Below are 20653 nucleotides of genomic sequence, written 5' to 3' on the forward strand. Positions count from 1 at the left end.
TCATCCCATACACATCTTATCACATCTTAATTCATCTTATCACCTCTTATCACATCTTATACACCTCTTATCACATCCTATCTCATCTCATATCTATTTATAGAATACAAGAGAACTCATATATTTGATATAAGATTTCTTTACACATTTATTTATGCATAAATTCCATTTAAGGAGATTAATACTTTCGAAGTAAAAATCAATCTTTTATGCATCTTCCTATGCATAAATTCATTTTAAATGAAAATGACACTTTTGAATTAAAATTGGGGCTACTGCCCCAATCTGTGCCAAAATATTTAATTCAATATATTGAATACAGTTCTAATTTGTACAAATAGACATATCGACATATGAAAATACATTTGAAACATAGTAACTCCCAAAATGTTAATTATATTAAATCCCAAAGGCCATAAAAAGTGAGTTACATCCAAAATGCCATAACAGGTGAGTTACATTAAGTATGGAGTGACATAATATTAAACACAATATGCCTCTCTACTCATCCTCCTCCTTCTCCTTCTCCTCATCATTATCCTCCTCCTTGCCTATCGCCTCTTCATCATCTTCCTGTATCACACAAGATTAAGTAATGTTAAAACACAAACTAGATAAATTTCTAAACGCTTCTAAAACCAAAATAATATAAACTTATAGCGGGCATAGCTTCATAGTTAAAAGTGACACCTTGTTGTCACAACCATTCAAATGTGGCTGAGATCCCATTGCAATAAGAAAAGTCATACTCCTCACAAGAAGGAGAACGGTCCACCGCATTTTTTTAGGTTTAACACACATTAAAAAAAGAACAATTTATATAAAATTTATAAGATTCCTCCCCAGCCTCTCAAAATGTCCAGCATCTTTCCCTGTAATCAATCCCCTCTTCAGAAATATAAAAGACCTTGTTTCTAACTGTTTTGACTTAGAGAGAGAGAATATTCTAGAGAGAGAATATTCAGATTTTGAATATTTATAGATAGAAAATTTCTCATCTTATTAAAATAAGTTCCCCTGAAACAGAAATTCAAAAAGAACTTTCCAATGTGCAATTGGAATTAATTGGAAATGAGTATGAAGGACCTTAGTCTAAGGGTCTAGATTTTCAGAAATTTTTAGATTATGGTCCAATTAAGGTGAAGCCTCCCCCTTGTTGAAAAATATATAGTGTTTGTGCATCGTTACTCTACTCCACCTAAGCCAAGAACTGTGAATTCATTAATAATTCACTAGTTTTTGGAGCTTCCCTCTTTCTTCAATCCCCATTAGTGGCTCCATCAACATACTTAACCAATTGATTGGTTGGGGGCCTCTACCGTGAACAAAGAATCAAGCAAATTGAGAAGCTTAATTGGAATGGTTTTTGAATGCTATTGAGGTTAATTGATTAATGATAGTTAGGAATTACATTGATGAATGCTATTGAAGTTAATTGATTAATGATAGTTACGAATTATATAAATTTTCATTTATGCTTAATTCAAATGGTTTTTATGTAAATGCTCTCTCTCACTCAAGAAATGGTCATACTCATGACCCATTCTCAATCCAAATGAAGCTTTTCATAAAGCTTTTCCTTAATCCAAGATTGAGAATGGGTCATACTCATGACCCATTCTCAATCCAAATGAAGCTTTTCATAAAGCTTTTCCTTAATCCAAGATTAATCTATGCTTGAGGCCAAATTAATGGCTTTTTTCTATGCTTTTGGTTTATGTATATTGATGATTCAATCCATTATGGATTAATGATCCAATTAGAGTTCATTCTAATTATTTCATTAATGATAAGCTTTATCCCTTAGAAAAATTGAGATTTATTAGTCATAGCAGCGAAGCTATGGCAAAATTTTTATAAAAATTACGCATAAAATAATTTCATTCAAAGCATGAAAAGAGGACTTCCTACCATATTCTAGGAATTATCATCCTAGATTAATTGAAAGATATTCATTGTAATCATAAAGAAATTGATTATTAGATTAATGTAAAAGTGTTACTTTTAGCTTAATTGAATTTCATGCATAGAGGTATGCATAAAAGAATATTATTTTATTATAAAAGTGTTACTTTTAGCCTAATTGAATTTCATGCATAGAAGTATGCATAAGAGTTGATTATTTTATTATAAAAGTGTTACTTTTATCATATTTGGATTTCATGCATAGAGGTATGCATAAAAGTTGATTATTTTATTATAAAAGTGTTACTTTTATCACAATTGAATTTCATGCATAGAAGCATGCATAAGAGTTGATTATTTTATTATAAAAGTGTTACTTTTATCATATTTGGATTTCATGCATAGAGGTATGCATAAAAGTTGATTATTTTATTATAAAAGTGTTACTTTTATCACAATTGAATTTCATGCATAGAAGTATGCATAAATGATATGCTTTTTATACTGAAAGTGTGATTTTCATCATAAATGGATTTTATGCATAACTTAGATGTATAAGAGAAATTCTTTTATTCTAAAAGTGTAATTCCTACCAAATTGAATTCTTAATCCATGCATTAATCTCTATGCATAGAGCTTCATCTATGCATAGATATTAATGTATAGATTAAGCTCTATTCATAGAGATTAATGCATGGATTAAGCTCTATGCTGTAACATACCCATCTTCACTCATAAAGAAATGTCCATGTAATAGAGTTTTTATGGTATAAAAATCAATGATTTTAATAAATGAGTCATTTCTACTTAGAGTCTTCAAATTTTGAGCCCAAATTTGGAATCTGCGCGTGACTTTACTCTACTATAGGATTTTATAGCATCCAAAATGGACACGAAATCAAACTTATACGTAAATTTCAATCATTTTTAGTTAAAAAGTGACGACCTTTAAACCTTAATAAATGCACGATCGGGTGTCCGATTGACGAACGGTCTGAACTCCAACAACCAGGAGAACCTCTCAAACAAAAAAAAATCACCCCCCGAGGCGGTCTGCCACGCAAATCGAGACTGGCGTCCCAAATTTGGGGACTCGGTCCCAAGATTTGGACTGTACACACTTACGAGGGTGCCCTTATGATGGCCACACAAGAACCAAAGGACGGCTTCCCACTGTGTGGTCCACACATACCACTACGTGGACACCCATGCTGCCCCTGATGACCAGATAAGGTACATGCGTACCACTCTTTTCCCTGTTATTACCGACACCGTACCTTTCTCCCAAAGCCATGTAGGCCACTGATCCACAGTCTTTGCTGGTACACCGTCCTTTCATCCTTGCTTTGCGCACTGCCCATACCCATATCCCATAGCTATATAAACCCTCGGGGTGCTCCATAGGCAACACGAATTTCTACGCAATGTATGCTCGTCCGTACCGTCGTCTGTCCCTGTGCGGTGTACTTGCTATAGTATAGCCACCCCTCTCACACCCCCTCATTTGCCACTTTTCAGATAAGGCAATTTTTCTCTATCCCCCTCTTGCTAGGAACCCCCCCTCGTGTGTGAAGAGACTTACAGCAACCCTCAACCCTTCTCCCCTTTAGCAGAACGTTTTTGTCTTAAGGACATCTCACAATTCCTCCCCATTTGCGTGGACTTTAATAAGAGGTTTTTGCCTTAAGAGAGGGTTCATGCGCTGTGGTCTTTTGCTCATACGGTGAGCAAACAATCTCAGAATTGAGATCCGACTAGAGCGTTTTGACCGTGACAGTGAGCCTTACAAGACGATGTCCAAGATGGCCCCTTCCCGAAAATGTCAAAATATTACCTCGGGAGGAGCGCGCAACAACGAGATTAGAGAAGATGCTCCTGATGTGGCTCCAACCCTCCCTTTACAAACTCCTCAAGGAAATGGTAGCCAAGTTAGCTTGGTTATCTTTTAAAGAAGAGTTTTTTTTTAATATTAGTGTTAATAAATGTGTATCTTTTCCTTTTAAAATAATGACATAAAATTATATGAAGTTACGAATTGTGTGATGCTGTATTCAATAAATTGCATTGAAATTGTTATCTTTAAAGAGTGCAAGTTTTTCCTAGCTTCGACGCTAACTCTGTTCCGTGCTTGTGTAGCCAGGCGGCATCGTTTTAGCAAAGCCCGGGAATGGCCCAAGGTATCCCTCATACCATTGGGAGAATAAGGTTCGCCGATTGAGGCGAGAGATTATGATGCTACCTAGTTCTGAGGGCCCAGGCTAGTGCGGTGAATAAGCCTACCCTAGTGTGCAGACATCCCTCTGAGGGACAGGAGGATCGAGCGATGGAGCCTGAGAGGGCGACAGGCCACATCTTGAGTCCTCGCCACAGCAGCCGATGATGAGGTGTATGGTCCCGTAGGCTTTTGCCCAGCATGTAGAGGCTAGAAGGCCGAATTCTAGATCATCGGCAGTATAAAGGAAAAGAATAAGAGAGCCGATTTGGCTTGTATGGAATTGATTCATGTATAAAATTTTTATATATATATCTTGTCTTTGGCATGATTGTATTGTGAAAAAGACTGTTTTAACAAACCTTGTGAAAAGGGCCTTAATTAAGGAACATGTTTATTTATGACAAATAGTGTGGTAGGATTAATTAGAAAACAAATTGACGTGTGAGAAGTGGGAGGATGGAATGCCCCGACGGCACCATCCTACGGATGGCGGGTGGACCCAATTAGTCGGGTAGCTTTCCAATAGATTAAGTGAAAGCCTTATGCTAGATAAATAGGTTGTTGGGCAACTCTATTCTAGATGACTAGGCCAGCGGGCTGTGCCTTGCATGGATGAGGAAAAAAGTGTTGCCTCTAGAAATCAAATTTAGTAGTTGCCCAATTTATGATCAATTACCCTATGGGTGATTTGATTTTTAGAAGATCATGCTCCCCCTGTGTGGGATAGGAGTAGGTCTTACCTATGAATCATATCCTTGAATCTCTACATAGTCAAGGTGTCGATGAATAGGAAATTTTTCTCAAAGTTAAGACTTAGTGGACTATCTTAAGTGTTTCTCCTATTTTAGAAGGAGGGAACCTTACAATTGGTATGAGAGCCGATCTTAGCTCCTAGGAACTACCATTTAAGGTTTGTTTTACAATGAATGTTTTACCTAATATAATGTTAATACTAGTTCTGTAATTGGACACTAAAGTGTCCTGAAAAGTTAGCTTTTTTCTTGAATTTTTGTGGGCAATCTATTAAGAGTTTTGAAATGCTTAACATCCACAGATGTTCCTTAAGACCCAAAAAATCTTTGAGATTTTTTAAATTGCACTTTTCTTAGCTTTTTCAATGCAATATTTTAATTTTCTTAAACACATGCTGATAAAACGCATGATTTTTGCTGTTTTCAAAATAGTAGTAATTTGGACATAACTTTTAGAAGGGACATAGTTTGATCATGAAACTTGGCTTGATGGAAAGCCCATGATGTAAACTAAATCTTGGAATCATCAAACGACAATTATTGGATAAATTTTTGACTCGCTAATATTGAAATGAGGTTTTTTATATAGGTGGAGCATGAATTTTTCTCCTTCCATATGCAAGCTAATAATGTAAAACTTGAGGTGCACGCATGTTATATAGGGTAAATACTACTTTGTTTTGAATTTTCCAAAACTTTAGAGCCACTTTTTGGGCCTCTTCTCATACATGGCCTTTTGCGCAACCTGTTTTTAATACATAAAATGTCTAATTATGAGCCTAATTTTGATTTTCATCAAAGGGAAAAGCTGTGTAAGTGCATTATTTGTTGTAACTATAGGTGTAGACTACTTGTGCAAGCATAGTTATGATTAGTTTTTGATAAAAGATGATCAAATTTTGTATTTTTATTTTTTACAGTTTTTTTAGAACTAGGCGATAAGAACCTACTTAAGTGGAGGCTAAGTTAGTGTCATACACATCAAATTATGGCTTATTTATCTCATCTTAAGCATGAAAACCAATAATTAACATTCTCATTGATAGGGCTACATTATTTTTTAGTGGCGTGATTGATTTTTGATAATACGCGTTACTTTTGCTGATTTTATGCAACTTTTTTGGAAAAAATTCTAGGAAAGGAAAATGATTTTTTTTGGTGAACTTCTACCTCCTTGGACTGATGTATGCTATCAAAATATCTTGGGAAAAATGCTACTGATATCGTTGGATTTTTTTTTGAGAGAATGATGCTTGCATATTTGGAAAAATCCTGAAAAATGTTCATTTTCAAGACATATGCTACTTTGTTGCTTATGTACTTCCAAATAAAAAGGCATTTTATATGTTTAGCATTTTTTACATAAGCATAGGGTTATGTTCTACATGCCCAATGAAGCATTTTGGTTTTTAAAGCCTACATTAGGAGTTTGATTTTTTTTTGCAACCCCCAAAAAAGGACACTCAAGTGTCCTGTTTTGGTACCAAACTAGTGTTAATTAATAAAAACATCCTACTAAAAAAACAAGTTGAATTGATGTTTGAATGATTGTAGGAAGAGGAAGATGCCTACTCAAAGTTTCTAGTTTTTCAATGCATCTTCGAGCTGCTCACTCCTCAAATTTCAAGTTCCGTGACACCATGGTGCAGATACTAGCGAAGATGTCCCTCCCTCATTTCTTTCGTATTGAAAGAGGATGGGGTAGAGATTTCTGGAGTCATTGGCCGAGATATTTCTTCATCCGAGAAAATCAAATTGGGAACCTTACCACACCGACCTAAAGCGGATTCGTTGGATTGAAAAGTTGAAGATGATCCGTTTATTTTGGTTCGTCTATACCCTAGGGCCGACACCTCTGTTACTATAGATGGGATTTGCATACCTCAGGATCGCTGGGTGTATGACCAAGTGATGCAGATCTTACCTGTTGATAGAGTAGCTGTGTTGGGACCTACCCCAATCCAGAGTCTACCAGTATTACCACCATCAGTTTTTAGAGTCTTAGAAACTACAGCGGAACCCCCATATTGCACCTATGTCGACCGCTCTACCCTTATGTCATAGTCAAGCTTAGGAATTTCCCTTGATGGCAAATAAGACTAATCATATTAGTCTCAGATCTTTGTAATAAAACTCGTCCTTGTAAATATTTGGAAATAAAATGATTTCAATGTTTTACTCTCCAAAAATAAGCGTTGTGCAAATATGAATCTTGTAATCTTAAAATTGTTTTTACAATGATGGCCAGGATGATCACTCCCCACTTCCCAATGCGCTTTACAATGATACCTAGGAGAAGACGTTCTTGCTCAAGCAAATGCAACCTCCCTCCTTCAAAGGAGAAGGTTCAAAGGTTGAGAAGGATGCAGAAGTCTGGATTGAAGCAATCGATGATTATTTCTCTACCGTCGATACTCGAGTAGCAAATCAGTCTATGCTTGCATGGTTTCGCCTCATCGGAGATGCTAAACTCTGGTGGAAACAATGGTGCCATGACAAGGAAGTCACCGAGCATTCTCAAATGTGGGAAGACATTAAGCAGGCCGTGAAGGAAAGATATCTTTCCCCATCCCATGATTCCATAAAGATGAATGAGTTTTTTAGTCTTAGGCAGTGTAGCTTAACTTGAGGACTACTATTCCAAATTTATCACTCTTCGGAAGTATGCCCTAGCTATGACTACTTCCGTGCAAGTGATGCCCTAGCTATGACTACTTCCCAGCAAGTGGCTCGTCTTTGCCAAGGGTTAAATGAACCCTTAGATTCCCGCCTTGAAGCAATGAGACCAAGCACATTACAGGATCATACGAGCAAAGGCCCTTGTGAAAGAAATGAGGACTGACAAACCTAAGCATCAAAAGAGATCCCAAAGATCAACCCTACAAGAAACCCCAACAGAATTTTCCCTACTAGAATAGAGGGTGACAAGAAAACTATTTTTTCCCCCGCTCGTATGGTGCTTCTTCCAGAGAAGGCCCTCTGTGTTTTGAGTGCAATGAGCCGGGACACTTTAGGGCCAACTATCCCAAGATGGCAACATCATTTCCCCAAGGTGGCAGAGGAAATCAAGGCCGTGGAACCCCTATCCACCAAGGTGCAAGAGGCGGTGGGCGTGGCAGAGGCCGGGGAGGAGCAGTTGCTAGGACCGCCTATATTATAAGTGAAGAACCGACCTTGGAAATGGCTGAAGAAGAGCGCGCCACCATCCATGCGGCAGTAGAACACCAAGGTTCAAATAAACAATTTAGTGTAATCCAAACCCCAGCCACTCATCACGGTAAGCCATTTCAGCTTTTGATTGATTGTGGCAGTACCCATTCATTTCTTTCTCCTAGGTGTTTTTGCAAAAAACAGCTAGAAGAATGAGTGTAGAGTTAGCCAATGGAAAAGAAGTAGTATCTCGCCACTCTATAGGAAACCTTGATTTTGAGCTGGGTAATGAGCAAACTCATGGCCACTTTTGTCTTGCCATTAGGAATTTATTATGGAAACCTTGGGATGGATTGGTTAATTGCAAACAAAGCTAGCATTCATTGTAACCAGGGGAGTATCACTTTTGAAAATGACCATGGCCAAGTAATATCTGTTCAGGGGATAACAGGAAAACCTAAATCTAGGGTTGTCAAGGCAAAACATCTTCTCAAGGGAACACGTAAGGGTCAGCAAGTTTTCTTAGTCAAGCTCAACAAAGCCATTGAACCTAGTAAGGAGACAGAACCCTCTTGGCTCCAAGAATTCTCTGACATCTTCCCTGACGAGCTTACAGGGCTACTGCCTCCTCGAGAAGTCGATCATGAAATCGAGGTAATCCCTGGCGTCTCAAAAATGCCCTATAAAATGTCCCTTCCTAAATCCATTGAGCTTAAGGAGCAACTTTCCCAACTCATTGAGCAAGGATTCGTACACCCCAGTAGCTCTCCTTGGAGGGCACCTGTTCTTTTCCAAAAAAAGAAGGATGGAACTCTCCGCCTCTGCATAGATTATCGAGGGCTAAATCAAGTCACTGTCAAGAATAAGTATCCTATCCCTCACATCAACAAACTTCTTGACAGGCTTCATGGAGCCAAAGTCTTCTCAAAAATAGATTTAAGGTTTGGTTACTATCAGATCAAAGTCAAGGAAGTAGATATACTCAAGACAGCCTTCAATACGTGTTATGGCCACTATGAGTTTACTGTAATGTTATTCAGGTTAACCAATGCTCCTGCAACCTTCAACCGCCTAATGCAAAATATATTCCGTCCTTACTTGGATGAATTTGTGCATGTTTTTTTTAATGACATCTTGATCTACTCCAAATCAATGGAAGAGCATGAGGAGCATGTGCGTAGAGTTCTGCAATTGTTGCGCAGACACAAACTCTATGCCAAGAAGAGCAAATGTACCTTCTTTACTCATCAAATTGAGTATCTTGGGTTCCAAAGATGGCGTTTCAGTAGACCCCGCCAAGGTCAAGGATATTCTGGAGTGGCCACCCCCTAAATCAGTTCGTGAAGTTTGTGGGTTTTGGGAATCACGAGATGATATAGGACTTTTATCAAAGATTATGCCTTGGTAGCTGCACCTTTGACAGATCTTCTTAAGAAGGATTGCAAAATAGTGTGGCTACCAATCCACCAAAATAATTTTGATCAGCTCAAGGTCACTATTACTTCTACCCCAATCCTGAAACTTTCTGATTTTGCGAAGGAATTTGAAGTGGTTATTGATGCTAGTAGTCTAGCACTTGATGGTGTCTTAAGCCAAGAAGGAAGACCAGTTGCTTATACTTCCCGCAAGCTGAAGCATATTATGTCACCCATGATTTGGAGCTCTTAGCAGTTGTTCATTGCCTCAAATTATGGAGACATTATCTCTTGGGGGGTAAATTTCAGCTTGTAACTGACCACAAAAGTCTGAAGTGGATCTTCACCCATCCTAACCTCAACATGCGACAAACGAGATGGATTGATGGATTGAAATTCTACAAGAATATGACTTTGACATCAAATTCTGCCCTGGGAAAGATAATGTGGTAGCAAATGCACTTAGCCACCGCAAACCTTTCTTGAGTGCAATTTTAATGCCAAATAATCCCATAAGGTGGAAGAAGTCTCATCTCATGATCCAGATTATCAGAGGATGATGAAGTTAGTAGAAGAAGGGGGAAATTCAGAGAAAGAGAAGAATCTAATCAAAGGATACTCCACTCATGAAGGAAGCCTCTACTTCAATTGCAGGCTATGTATCTCTAAGGATCCTACTTTAAAGAAACTAATCCTCCATGAAGCTCATGTAGTCCTACTGCACGACACTCAGGCTATGCAAAAACATTAAATGCCATAAGAAGGAGCTTTCATTGGGCAAGCTTGAAAAATGATGTCCTTCGGTACTTGAAGCAATGTCTCTCATGCCAAAGGATTAAATCTGAAAGGGTCAAGATGCCTGGGAAACTTCAACCCTTAAATATTCCCCAAATAAATTGGGAGTGCATTAGTATGGATTTTGTCACAAGTCTCCCCACTGTTCAAGGAGGATATGACTCCATTCTTGTAGTAGTGGACTTACTTACCAAAGTAGCTCACCTGATACCAGCAAAGAAGACCTTCAAAGCTTCTGCTGATGTTGCTCGAATATTCATCAAAGAAGTCCTCAAACTTCATGGTCTCCCAAAAAGGATAGTAAGTGACCGAGATTCTGACTTCACTTCAAAGTTCTAGCAGTCCTTATGTCAAGCCCTGGGAACTCAACTTTGCTTTAGCATAGCTTATCATCCAGAGACCGATGGTGGCAAGACTGAGAGTCAATCAAGTGATTGAAGACATTCTCAGAGCATATTGTGGACGGGAACCAAGAAGGTGGATTCAATACCTTCCTCTGATTAAATTTGCCTGAAAAGATGTAGGGGGGAAGAGAGCTTGAGCTCTTGCAAGCACACACACACTCACAAAACCCTAATAGAGAACACACAAGGTGAGAGGCTGAAAAGCTTCTTCTTCTTCACTCAACACTCAACACACCATATACAAGATAAGAGTACTCATAATATGAAAGGTACTCAACCAATACATACATGGGTTCTCTATAGTGTGAACCCAACTAAATGAGCTGGCGCTATAACTATGCCAGTCTCTAGAATGGCTGTCACACAGCCTGTCATCCCACTGGCCACATATCACCCAAGATCTCACCAACCACGCCAGTGGTGTAAGTGCGGGGCCTATCCCCCAGGCGGGCCATCGCCTCACTAGATGAGCTCGATATCTCAACACTCCCCCTCGATCTCAACTCCATCTCATGTACACCAAGAAAAGCCCTGAATCTGCGGAGCTTCTCTGTACCCAATGCTTTGATGAAGATGTCAGCTACCTGATCCTCTGTGCTGACATATCCAAGGTCAAGATCTCCTGCCAAGACCTTCTCTCTGACGAAATGGTAGTGGACCTCTATATGCTTCGTACGAGCATGAAAAACTGGGTTCCTGGCCAACTGTATACTGCTAATGTTGTCACAGAAAATGATAACTTGTCTATCCACTGATAGACCCAAATCTGCAAGTAGCTTTCTCAACTAAGCTACATCACATGCTGCCGTAGCAGCTCCTCTGTACTCAGCCTCTGTACTAGATAGAGCAACCGTAGGAGGCTGCTTCTTGCTGCTCCACGTCACAGCAGCACTCCTCAAAGAAAACATGAAGCCACTAGTAGATCTCCTATCTGAGATACTACCAGCCCAATGAGCATCTGTGTACCCATGTACACATATCTCTGTCCCAGTCTCATAGAATAGTCCATAATGCAAAGTAGACCTCACATACCTCAGTATGCGTCTCAATGCATCCAAATGCGGTTTTCGTGGAACCTGCATAAACTGACTCACCAATTCAACAGCATAGCTCAAATCTGGTCTAGTGATCGTCATATAGATCAAGCTTCCTACTATGCGCCTATACATAGTAGGATCCTCGAAGATCTCTCCTGAATCTGCACTCAACTTACCATTCTGATTCAATGGCACTGAGATAGGCTTATAGCCTGTCATACCGTACTTGTACAACATATCCAAGCCATACTGTCTCTGCAGTAATCCAATACCATGTGGTGACCTAATCACCTCAATGCCCAAGAAATATCTGAGCTCCTCCCAGATCCTTCATCTCAAACTTCTGTCTAAGCAAGATCTTTACATCAAAGATCTCTGCATCATGGTCCCGCGTAATGATCAAGTCATCTACATAGATGACAACAAGCACAACCCCTCTATCACCATGTCTCACATACAGCGAGAAATTTGCATTGGCTACATGAAAGCTAATAGTGACAAGATATTCAGAAATCTTGTCAGACCATGCTCTTGGTGCTTGTTTTAAGCCATACAAGGCTTGCAAACATGCTCGGGGTGACCCACATCCTCATAACCAAGTGGCTGCAGCATATACACCTCCTCTTGCAAATCCCCATGCAAGAATGCATTCTTTACATCCATCAGATGTAAAGACCATTTCTTTGATGCAGCCACTGCTATCACAACTCTCACTGTTGCCATCTTGGCAACAAGGCTGAAAGTTTCCTCATAATCAATGCCATATGTCTGCGCATATCCTTTGGCTACCAACCTAGCCTTATACCTGTTTATGCTTCCATCACTGTTATGCTTTACTTTGTACACCCACTTTGCATCCAATGGCTTTCTTGCCTTCAGGCAATTGCACTAAGTCCCAAGTTTCATTTCCATATAGTGCATTCATCTCCTCATCCATAGCTTTCTCCCAACACACATTTCCAACAGCCTCATCAATGCATGTGGGCTCAACAACCTGCACAACCTTTGCCATATATGCATAGTGATGTGCCACATAACCATCATAGGTAAATCTCTGCACAGGATTTTTCACTCTCCCAGATCTTCGCAGCTTTTCATTCATGGCTTCCATAGCCTTCTTTACACCAGGTGTTCTCATAGCTGGGATCCCAAGCTCCTCATCAAGGCTCATATCTGAGCCACTAGACTCTCCATCAACATGAGAATGCCCTACAAAAATGTTAGGCATGTTGGAGATGGAGGCGATAGCATGAGAGAGATGAGAGAGAAGCACACGAGACACGATTGAATCCCCAAAGTGCGTGGAATACACACAATAGATGAGTATATATAGAGGAGATCCTAGGGCTATATATAGAGACATTCTATATATAGCCAACACCCCTGCTCAAAGAAGGGTCTTAACTGTGGATGAAAAAACCCTTGGGAGCTCAAGGGAAAAACCCACAGCTCTATATACACCTACCGCTATATTAAATTATTTTATAGTTACAAAGTATTATTCAAAGGAGCTACATCACTCCCATATATACAATAGCCATGAAGGCTGCGAAGGAGCTACATCACTCCCATATATACAATAGCCATGAAGGAGCTACATCACTCCCATATATACAATAGCCATGAGCTACATCACTCCCATATATACTTCATCACTCTTATGTGTACAATAGCCATGAAGGCTTTGAAGGAGTCATCGTCATCCATCTTCATGTTGTCTTGATCCATTCATGTAGGTTGGGTGCGAGTCTATCTTCGTGACGATGCCAAATAATATTTTTGTAGTATCTTCTCTATATTGAAGCTCAACAATATCCAAATATGATCAGGAGCTACAACACTCCCATATATACAATAGCCATGAAGGAGCTACATCACTCCCATATATACTTCATCACTCTTATGTGTACAATAGCCATGAAGGCTTTGAAGGAGTCATCGTCATCCATCTTTATGTTGTCTTGATCCATTCATGTAGGTTGGGTGCGAGTCTATCTTCGTGTGATGATGCCAAATAATATTTTTGTAGTCTCTTCTCTATATTGAAGCTCAACAATATCCAAATACAATCCTGATCCATAAACCCTGTAATATGGAAGAAGTCTCCATAACAAATGGAAAACCATAATTTTGTTATAGAAATATGAGATGTACACGAAAAAGATGTACACAAAGAAATAGACATAAAGGTATCTATTATATGGTTGCTTAGGAATATAGTCCATCCGCAAGGACATGCATGGCAATGTCAACTTGTGGAAGATCATCCAATCAATGGCAAATGAACTAGATTTGGTAAGAGAATTTGGTTACTTGGAGAAGTTGACTTGGAAGATTGACCTGTCAATAAACACTAAAATAGAAAATGACACTCATTCTAGTTAGTAAGGATATCATGGAAAGCTAGAATCATATCTTTGCCATGGGAAAAATCTATGACATAAGATCAAACCTCCGATATTATGAGTTAAGATAATGAGACAACTATAACGTGAATCAAACCTCCAAGATGACGTGATATGAAAGTAAACCTCATAAGATGACAAGACGAGAAATCAAACCTCTGACGTCCAAAGGTAGGATGACCAGACATGATGAAAAAGCGAACCTTTGACATGAAACAATAATTAGGATGTAGACACCTCTGACGGGACAAAAAAGCAAACCTCTGACATGACGTACTTGAAAGTAAACCTCATAAGATAATAGGCCGAGAAATCAAACATGTGACATTCACAATAAGGATAGTAAGCCTCATAAGATGACGGAACGAGAAATCAAACCTTTGACATCCGCAGGCAGCATGTAGCCAGGATGACATGATGTGAACATAAACCTCATAAGCTGATAGGATGAGAAATCAAACCTCTAACGGGAAGAGAAATCAAACCTCATAAGCTGATAGGACGAGAAATCAAACCTCTAATGGGAAGAGAAATCAAACCTCTGACATGTAGTCAGGATGACATGACGTGAACATAAACCAACCTCGTAAGATGACGGGACAAGAAATCAAACCTCTGACATGTAGTCAGGATGACATGACGTGAACATAAACCTCATAAGCTGACGGGACGAGAAATCAAACCTCTCGGGAAATATGCTCGACGAAATTTCTTGTTAGTTGCCATAGATTGAATTCCAAGACTTGATCACCATTATAGCCATTTAGACGTGCATGGTTGCATTGTCGACCACAAAAGACATTGATAGACTTAAATAAACCTAGTCAATCTGATGAGCCAAAGCCAAGGCACAGTGCATCCCCAATGACCATGGCATCATGGATACAATCCATGGAAACGTAGTCAACCATCATTGATGAAACATGTAACCATCATCATGGAATAACACCATGGCATCATGGATAAAATCCTTGGAAACACAATCAACCAATATAGATTAGCTAAGTGAACCAACATCAACGAAACATGTAGCTTGGAATGACCAACATCAACAAAACATGTAACCATCACCATGGAACAACGATCCATGGAAACATAGTCAACCATCATCGATGAAACATGTAACCATCATCATGGAACAACACCATGGCATCATGGATACAATCCATGGAAACGTAGTCAACCATCATCGATGAAACATGTAACCACCATCATCATGGAACAACACCATGGCATCATGGACATTTTGACGAAAAAGCATCCATATGTATGCTTGAAAAATCATCATAAAACAGCACCATGGCATCATGGACATAGTCAACCAATATCGATGAAATGTGTAACCATCACCATGGCATCATGGACATTTTGAGGAAACGTGTAACCATCATCAGGGAAGGAAACCATAGTATCAGGAGACAACACCAAAGCATTAATATAAAGGTAAACCAAGTCAATGGATGCACATTCCATCAATATGAAAGAAACAAGATGCATTTAAAAGCATCACAATCAATATGCGAGAAATAATTGACATACCTTTTCTTGAGGATTTAATATGAGAAACAATTGACATACCTTTTCTTGAGGATTTAATATGAGAAACAATTGACATACCTTTTCTTGAGGATTTAATATGAGAAACAATTGACATACCTTTTCTTGAGGATTTAATATGAGAATCATACCTATCAGCTCCTCATCTGAAAAGTGAGATTTGAGTATCCTCCACGCACTTGATGGATACCTACCCATATATCGTGAAGAAACAATTGACATACCTTTTCTTGAGGATTTAATATGAGAATCATACCTATCAACTCCTCATCTGAAAAGTGAGATTTGAGTATCCTTGATGGATACCTATCCATATAGCAGTTTTCGTGATGGAGAACCAATGCTACCATTGTATGATGGAGATAAGGATTATGTCTCCAAAATATCTTCCTTAGGGTCACAAACTACTCCTGAATAGCTTCCATTAAAAGATGTCAAAATTAGCAGGTTACGATAGCCATATCAAACTCGACACCAAATGCAGGGTGAGAAAGGTAAAATTAGCGTGAACTTGTGTAAAATAGTAGGTATGCTCTCTCTAAGAGACGCTTGATAGTGGATTCATGTAAAATAGTAGTTATGCTCTCTCTAAGAGACGCTTGTTTGATAATGCATTCATGTATGAATTTCAATACAATTTCTCATAGTTAATGCAAAACAAACTATAAAATAGAGAACTTATCTCGCCATAATCCAAACTCTCCTGCTCTTGTTGGCACCTACTGCCTTCGCAAAATATCAAGGCCATGGTTAGCATAGATTTTCAGATTTATTTAGTTGAAAAAAAATAAAAAAATAAAAATGATGAATATGTCAAGCTGGAATGTATATATGATCAAGAAACCATAAGAAGTGAAATCATAGATTATCAGATTGATTTAGTTGAAAAAATGATGAATATGTCAAGCTGCAATGTATATATGATCAAGAAACCATAAGAAGTGAAGATAGCAGCATTGCGTGTAAGAGTTAGTTTTCACAACATAAACCATCAAAGTGATCACAAAAGAGGACTTAGTTGTTTGTTGATGAAGAGATTTGTTTGACAATTAAGAGATTTGCATGACGATGAAGGTTCCATAGTTTAAGATCTTGCTTTAGTAGGTTGAAGAATGGAAGTATACATTGGACCTTGGGATCCTTTTGAGGGCATGGCAGTGGTGTAATATCTTCGAGGTGCTCGAAAGCATGAGAACTGTATAATTTGCATTGGTCAAGAAGCCAGTAGAGACAAAGCGAGAAGCCCTTTAAAAACCCCTTGAGCCGGCATGTCTCGTCGAAGCATAACTCAATCGTCTGCATAATTGATCAAAGAATATCTCAATCATCTGCATAATTGATCATGACCATGGCCTTGACTCTTACAAAGGATCTGTATATACTGCACAACTACTTTCTAATTTGTGACTGATTACAATCCTCATCATGATTGTTATCTACATTTTGATTTGAAGTCTTACAATAGCTTTCTATCTGAAGATTTTCACAAGTTGGTTGCTATACAACAACTGTCTTGGACACCGTAGCTAGATGTCGATGCAAGACTGCATTCATAATTATAAGAAGATCTCTTGTTGGAATCTGATATCATCATCATCGCAATTAATCTTTGATCAAAACACCGCTTGTGTTATAAGACGATTAAGGTAACTGTTGTAATCTGATGAAAGACTCTTGAAGCGTCTGCTGATTTGGAGAGAATTAAGGTAACTGCGGGAAAGATTTGTGTGCTTGTATTTACACACACATACACACCGCTCTCTCTACTTTGCAAAACAGATCTAATCTCTCTACCTCATGGCAGCAATTTCTCTCTCCCTTTCGCTCATCTGGAAGTGCACGAGCCCCTTGGGAAATACGAAAAGGTCGCCCTTTTGAAGCGTCTGATTGAAGAAGTGACCGACGCTGTCGACCAGGCCCACCATGATGCTGCCATCGACTACGTAGAAGAGTTTAGTGGTGCGCGGGTGGGTGTGGGAGAGGTGTTTTGGGACCCCGGCTGGAACTCCAAGAGAGCGGCGGCGGCCGGTCAGTGCTATGAAGGCATCCGCGAAGTCCTTGATGGGCTTGAAGGCGCCGACGGCCGCGTTGGGCCCCCCACGGAAGCCCGTAAGTGAAGAAGTTGCCATCCAAGCGTTCATCCCCATGGGCACTGAGAAGTCCGTGGTTAGCTCCGGGTCGTTAGCGCCCGCCATCTGCTGGGGCACAACCAACGCTAACGCGACTGCGCACACATTAGGAACTCAATGGAGTCTTCTTGGGCACTTTTATTTGGCAGTTTAAGGGAGTCAAACCTTTTCTCTTAAGAAGAAACGTTTTCTAATTTGAAGCTTCAAAACGGCTACTTTATTCGAATTTGAATTTTGGGGGGAAAATGGAATTTAAAATCTAGCGGATAAAACCATATCATGTAACATATCTATGGAAAGCTCTTGATACGTAGATCACGGATCTATAATCTCCGCTCAAATCGGAGCTTGTATGTAGAAGTTATGGAGGTCCGAAAATTGTAAAATTGCCCCCTCCACTTTTTTGGGAAAAAGTGCACCCTTTGACCACTCTTACACCTCTCTTACAAACCATTGGTTTTTGCTTACATGGAGGGCTCCTATTTGTCAAAAAGTTAAACATTTCCATAACCTCATGGCAAATTAAAGGGCCCAAAAAGACTCCATTGAGTTCCTAATGTGAGCAAGGCATAGGAGAACATGGCCATGCTGATGCTGCTACGAGAGGATTGCACACACGATGGCTTTGAGACCTATGTTATCACGTGGCCATATGTAGGCTTTGGCAGCGCTCTGATACCATGTTGGAGATGGAGGCGATAGCATGAGAGAGATGAGAGAGAAGCACACGAGACACAAGATTGAATCCCCTGCTTCTTATAACATTCTGCTTGCACATGTCCAGGCTTACCACAATAATAGCATTCACATGCATCATTATACTACCTTTGCCAATTTCTACGGCCTCTTTGACTCCCCCTGCCAATGATTTTATATTCACGTGATCACAATTTTTTTTTTGTTAATAACATGTGTTAACATGTTATTAACATGTTAACATGTTAACATGTTCCCAAAAAAGCCAGTGGGAAGCAACCTGGTAACCGGATAAAATCCCGCCGGGCTTTTGCTATACCCGGCGGTCCCGTCGGAAAAAAGGAAACCCCGGCGGGTCCCTGCGGGGTCGTCCTCCAGTCCGGCGGGGTACAATTTTCTATATATATGGGCCCGGGGGGCCCTTTGGGAGTTCATTACTGATAGCATACACAGGTAACGAAACTTGTGTGTGTGTGTGTGGGTGTGTGTTCGTGCGGACAGCCGCCCACTGTCGCAATGCGCGGCAGGATGTGGGTGGTCCGCCACACGAGGGATGTGTGTGTGGGTGTGTGTTCGTGCGGGCAGCCGTTCATTGTCGTAATGCGCGGCAGGATGTGGGTGGTCCGCCACACGACAGGTGTGTGTGTAAGGCCATTCTTCGGAATGGTGCTTACCCTGGGGCACTTAGTCGGTAACGCGGCTAGTCTGTGTCCTATGGTATGGCACGCCGTAACGGTACTAGTCGATAACGCGGCAAGCATAGTATCGTTATGACGATGTCACCTTCCCTTCCCTTCCCTTTGTCAAATGCGGGCATATGGTCGGTAATGCGGCCAGTGTATGTTCCTATCCTATTCGTATTCCCATAGAATCGGGCGGCATTTTGTCGTTAACGTGGCAAGTTGGTGTCGTCCGCTAGTGCATAAATTGTTTTTTGCATATTGCGGCATTTGATCGTTAACGCGGTCGAAAAAATGTCGTAAATTTTCTTGCATATTATGGCATATGATCGTTAACACGGTCGAAAAAATGTCGTAAATTTGTTTGATTTGACTTGTATTGTTTTTATTGTGTTTGATCCATGCGATGCTTGGTTGCTAACGCGGCATGAGTATTTCATGGACCAAAGTTTACATCATATTGTCTAAACGTTTTATTTTATAATATCGTGATTCATAACTCGAAAAAATGAATATCTCTCTCTTCCTACCCCCTTAGCTCTTATCTCTCTCTCTCTCCCCACTTTTTAGATAAGGCAATTTTCCTCTATCCCCCTCTTGCTAGAAGGCAGTGTGCTTAACTCTTCTCTCTCTCTCTCTCTCTCTCTCTCTCTCCCCACCCCCCCCGCGCACGCATGAATAGACTTACAGCAACCCTCAACCCTTCTCCCCTTTAGCAAAATGTTTTTGTCGTAAGGACATCTCACAATCCCCCCCCATTTGCGTGGAATTTAATAAGAGGTTTTTGCCTTAAGAGAGGGTTCATGCGCTGTGGTCTTTTGCTCATATGGTGAGCAAACAATCTCAGAATTGAGATCCGACTGGAGCGTTTCAACCGCGATAGCGAGCCCTACAAGAAGACGTCTAAGATGGCCCCTTCTCGGAAATGTCAGAATATTACCTGGGGAGGAGTGCGCAACAACGAGATTAGAGAAGATGCTCTCGACGCGGCTCCAACCCTCCCTTTAAAAACTCCCCAAGGAAATGGTGGCTAGGTTCGCTTTTAGTTATCTTTTAAAGAAGAGTTTTTTTTAAATATTAGTGTTAATAAATGTGTATCTTTTCCTTTTAAAATAATGACATAAAATTGTATGAAGTTACGAATTGTGTGATGCTGTATTCAATAAATTGCATTGAAATTGTTATCTTTAAGGAGTGCAAGTTTTTCATGGCTTCGATGCTAACTCCTTTCCGTGCTTGTGTAGTTGGGCAGCGTCATTAGCAAAGCTCGGGAATGGCCCAAGGTACCCCTCATACCATTGGGAGAATAAGGTTTGCCGATTGAGGCGAGAGATTATGATGTTGCCTAGTTCTGAGAGCCGAGGCTAGTGCGGTGAATAAGCCCACCCTAGTGTGCAGACATCCCTTTGAGGGGCAGGAGGATCGAGCGATGGAGCCTGAGAGGGCGACAGGCCGGCTTGAGTCCTCGCCAGCAGCAGCGCCGACGATGAGGTGTATGGTCCCATAGGGTTTT

General features: G+C 40.0%; 1 protein-coding gene across 1 annotated transcript; it reads right to left on the minus strand.

The window, feature by feature from the left end:
• Positions 1-501: 501 nt before the first annotated feature.
• On the minus strand, positions 502-17830 carry LOC147634785 (germin-like protein 9-3). Its single transcript, XM_086803296.1, has 2 exons — positions 17495-17830; positions 502-573 (listed from the first exon to the last, which is right to left on the minus strand). Exons 1-2 carry the CDS (start codon positions 17828-17830, stop codon positions 502-504), a joined length of 408 nt encoding a protein of 135 aa, XP_086659422.1.
• Between the last annotated feature and the right edge of the window lie 2823 nt (positions 17831-20653).

Source organism: Cibotium barometz, chromosome 10 (genome assembly GCF_041138505.1).
Source record: "Cibotium barometz isolate CiBa-2024 chromosome 10, ASM4113850v1, whole genome shotgun sequence".
NCBI classification, from domain to species: domain Eukaryota; kingdom Viridiplantae; phylum Streptophyta; class Polypodiopsida; order Cyatheales; family Cibotiaceae; genus Cibotium; species Cibotium barometz.

Excerpts from the sequence above, each read along its gene's own strand:
- LOC147634785 (XM_086803296.1), bottom strand. The coding sequence starts at position 17,830 with ATGGCGGGCGCTAACGACCCGGAGCTAACCACGGACTTCTCAGTGCCC. Across the intron at positions 574-17,494 it reads TTCAAAAGGGCGACCTTTTC|GAAGATGATGAAGAGGCGAT; the intron begins GTATTTCCCAAG and ends TGTGTGATACAG.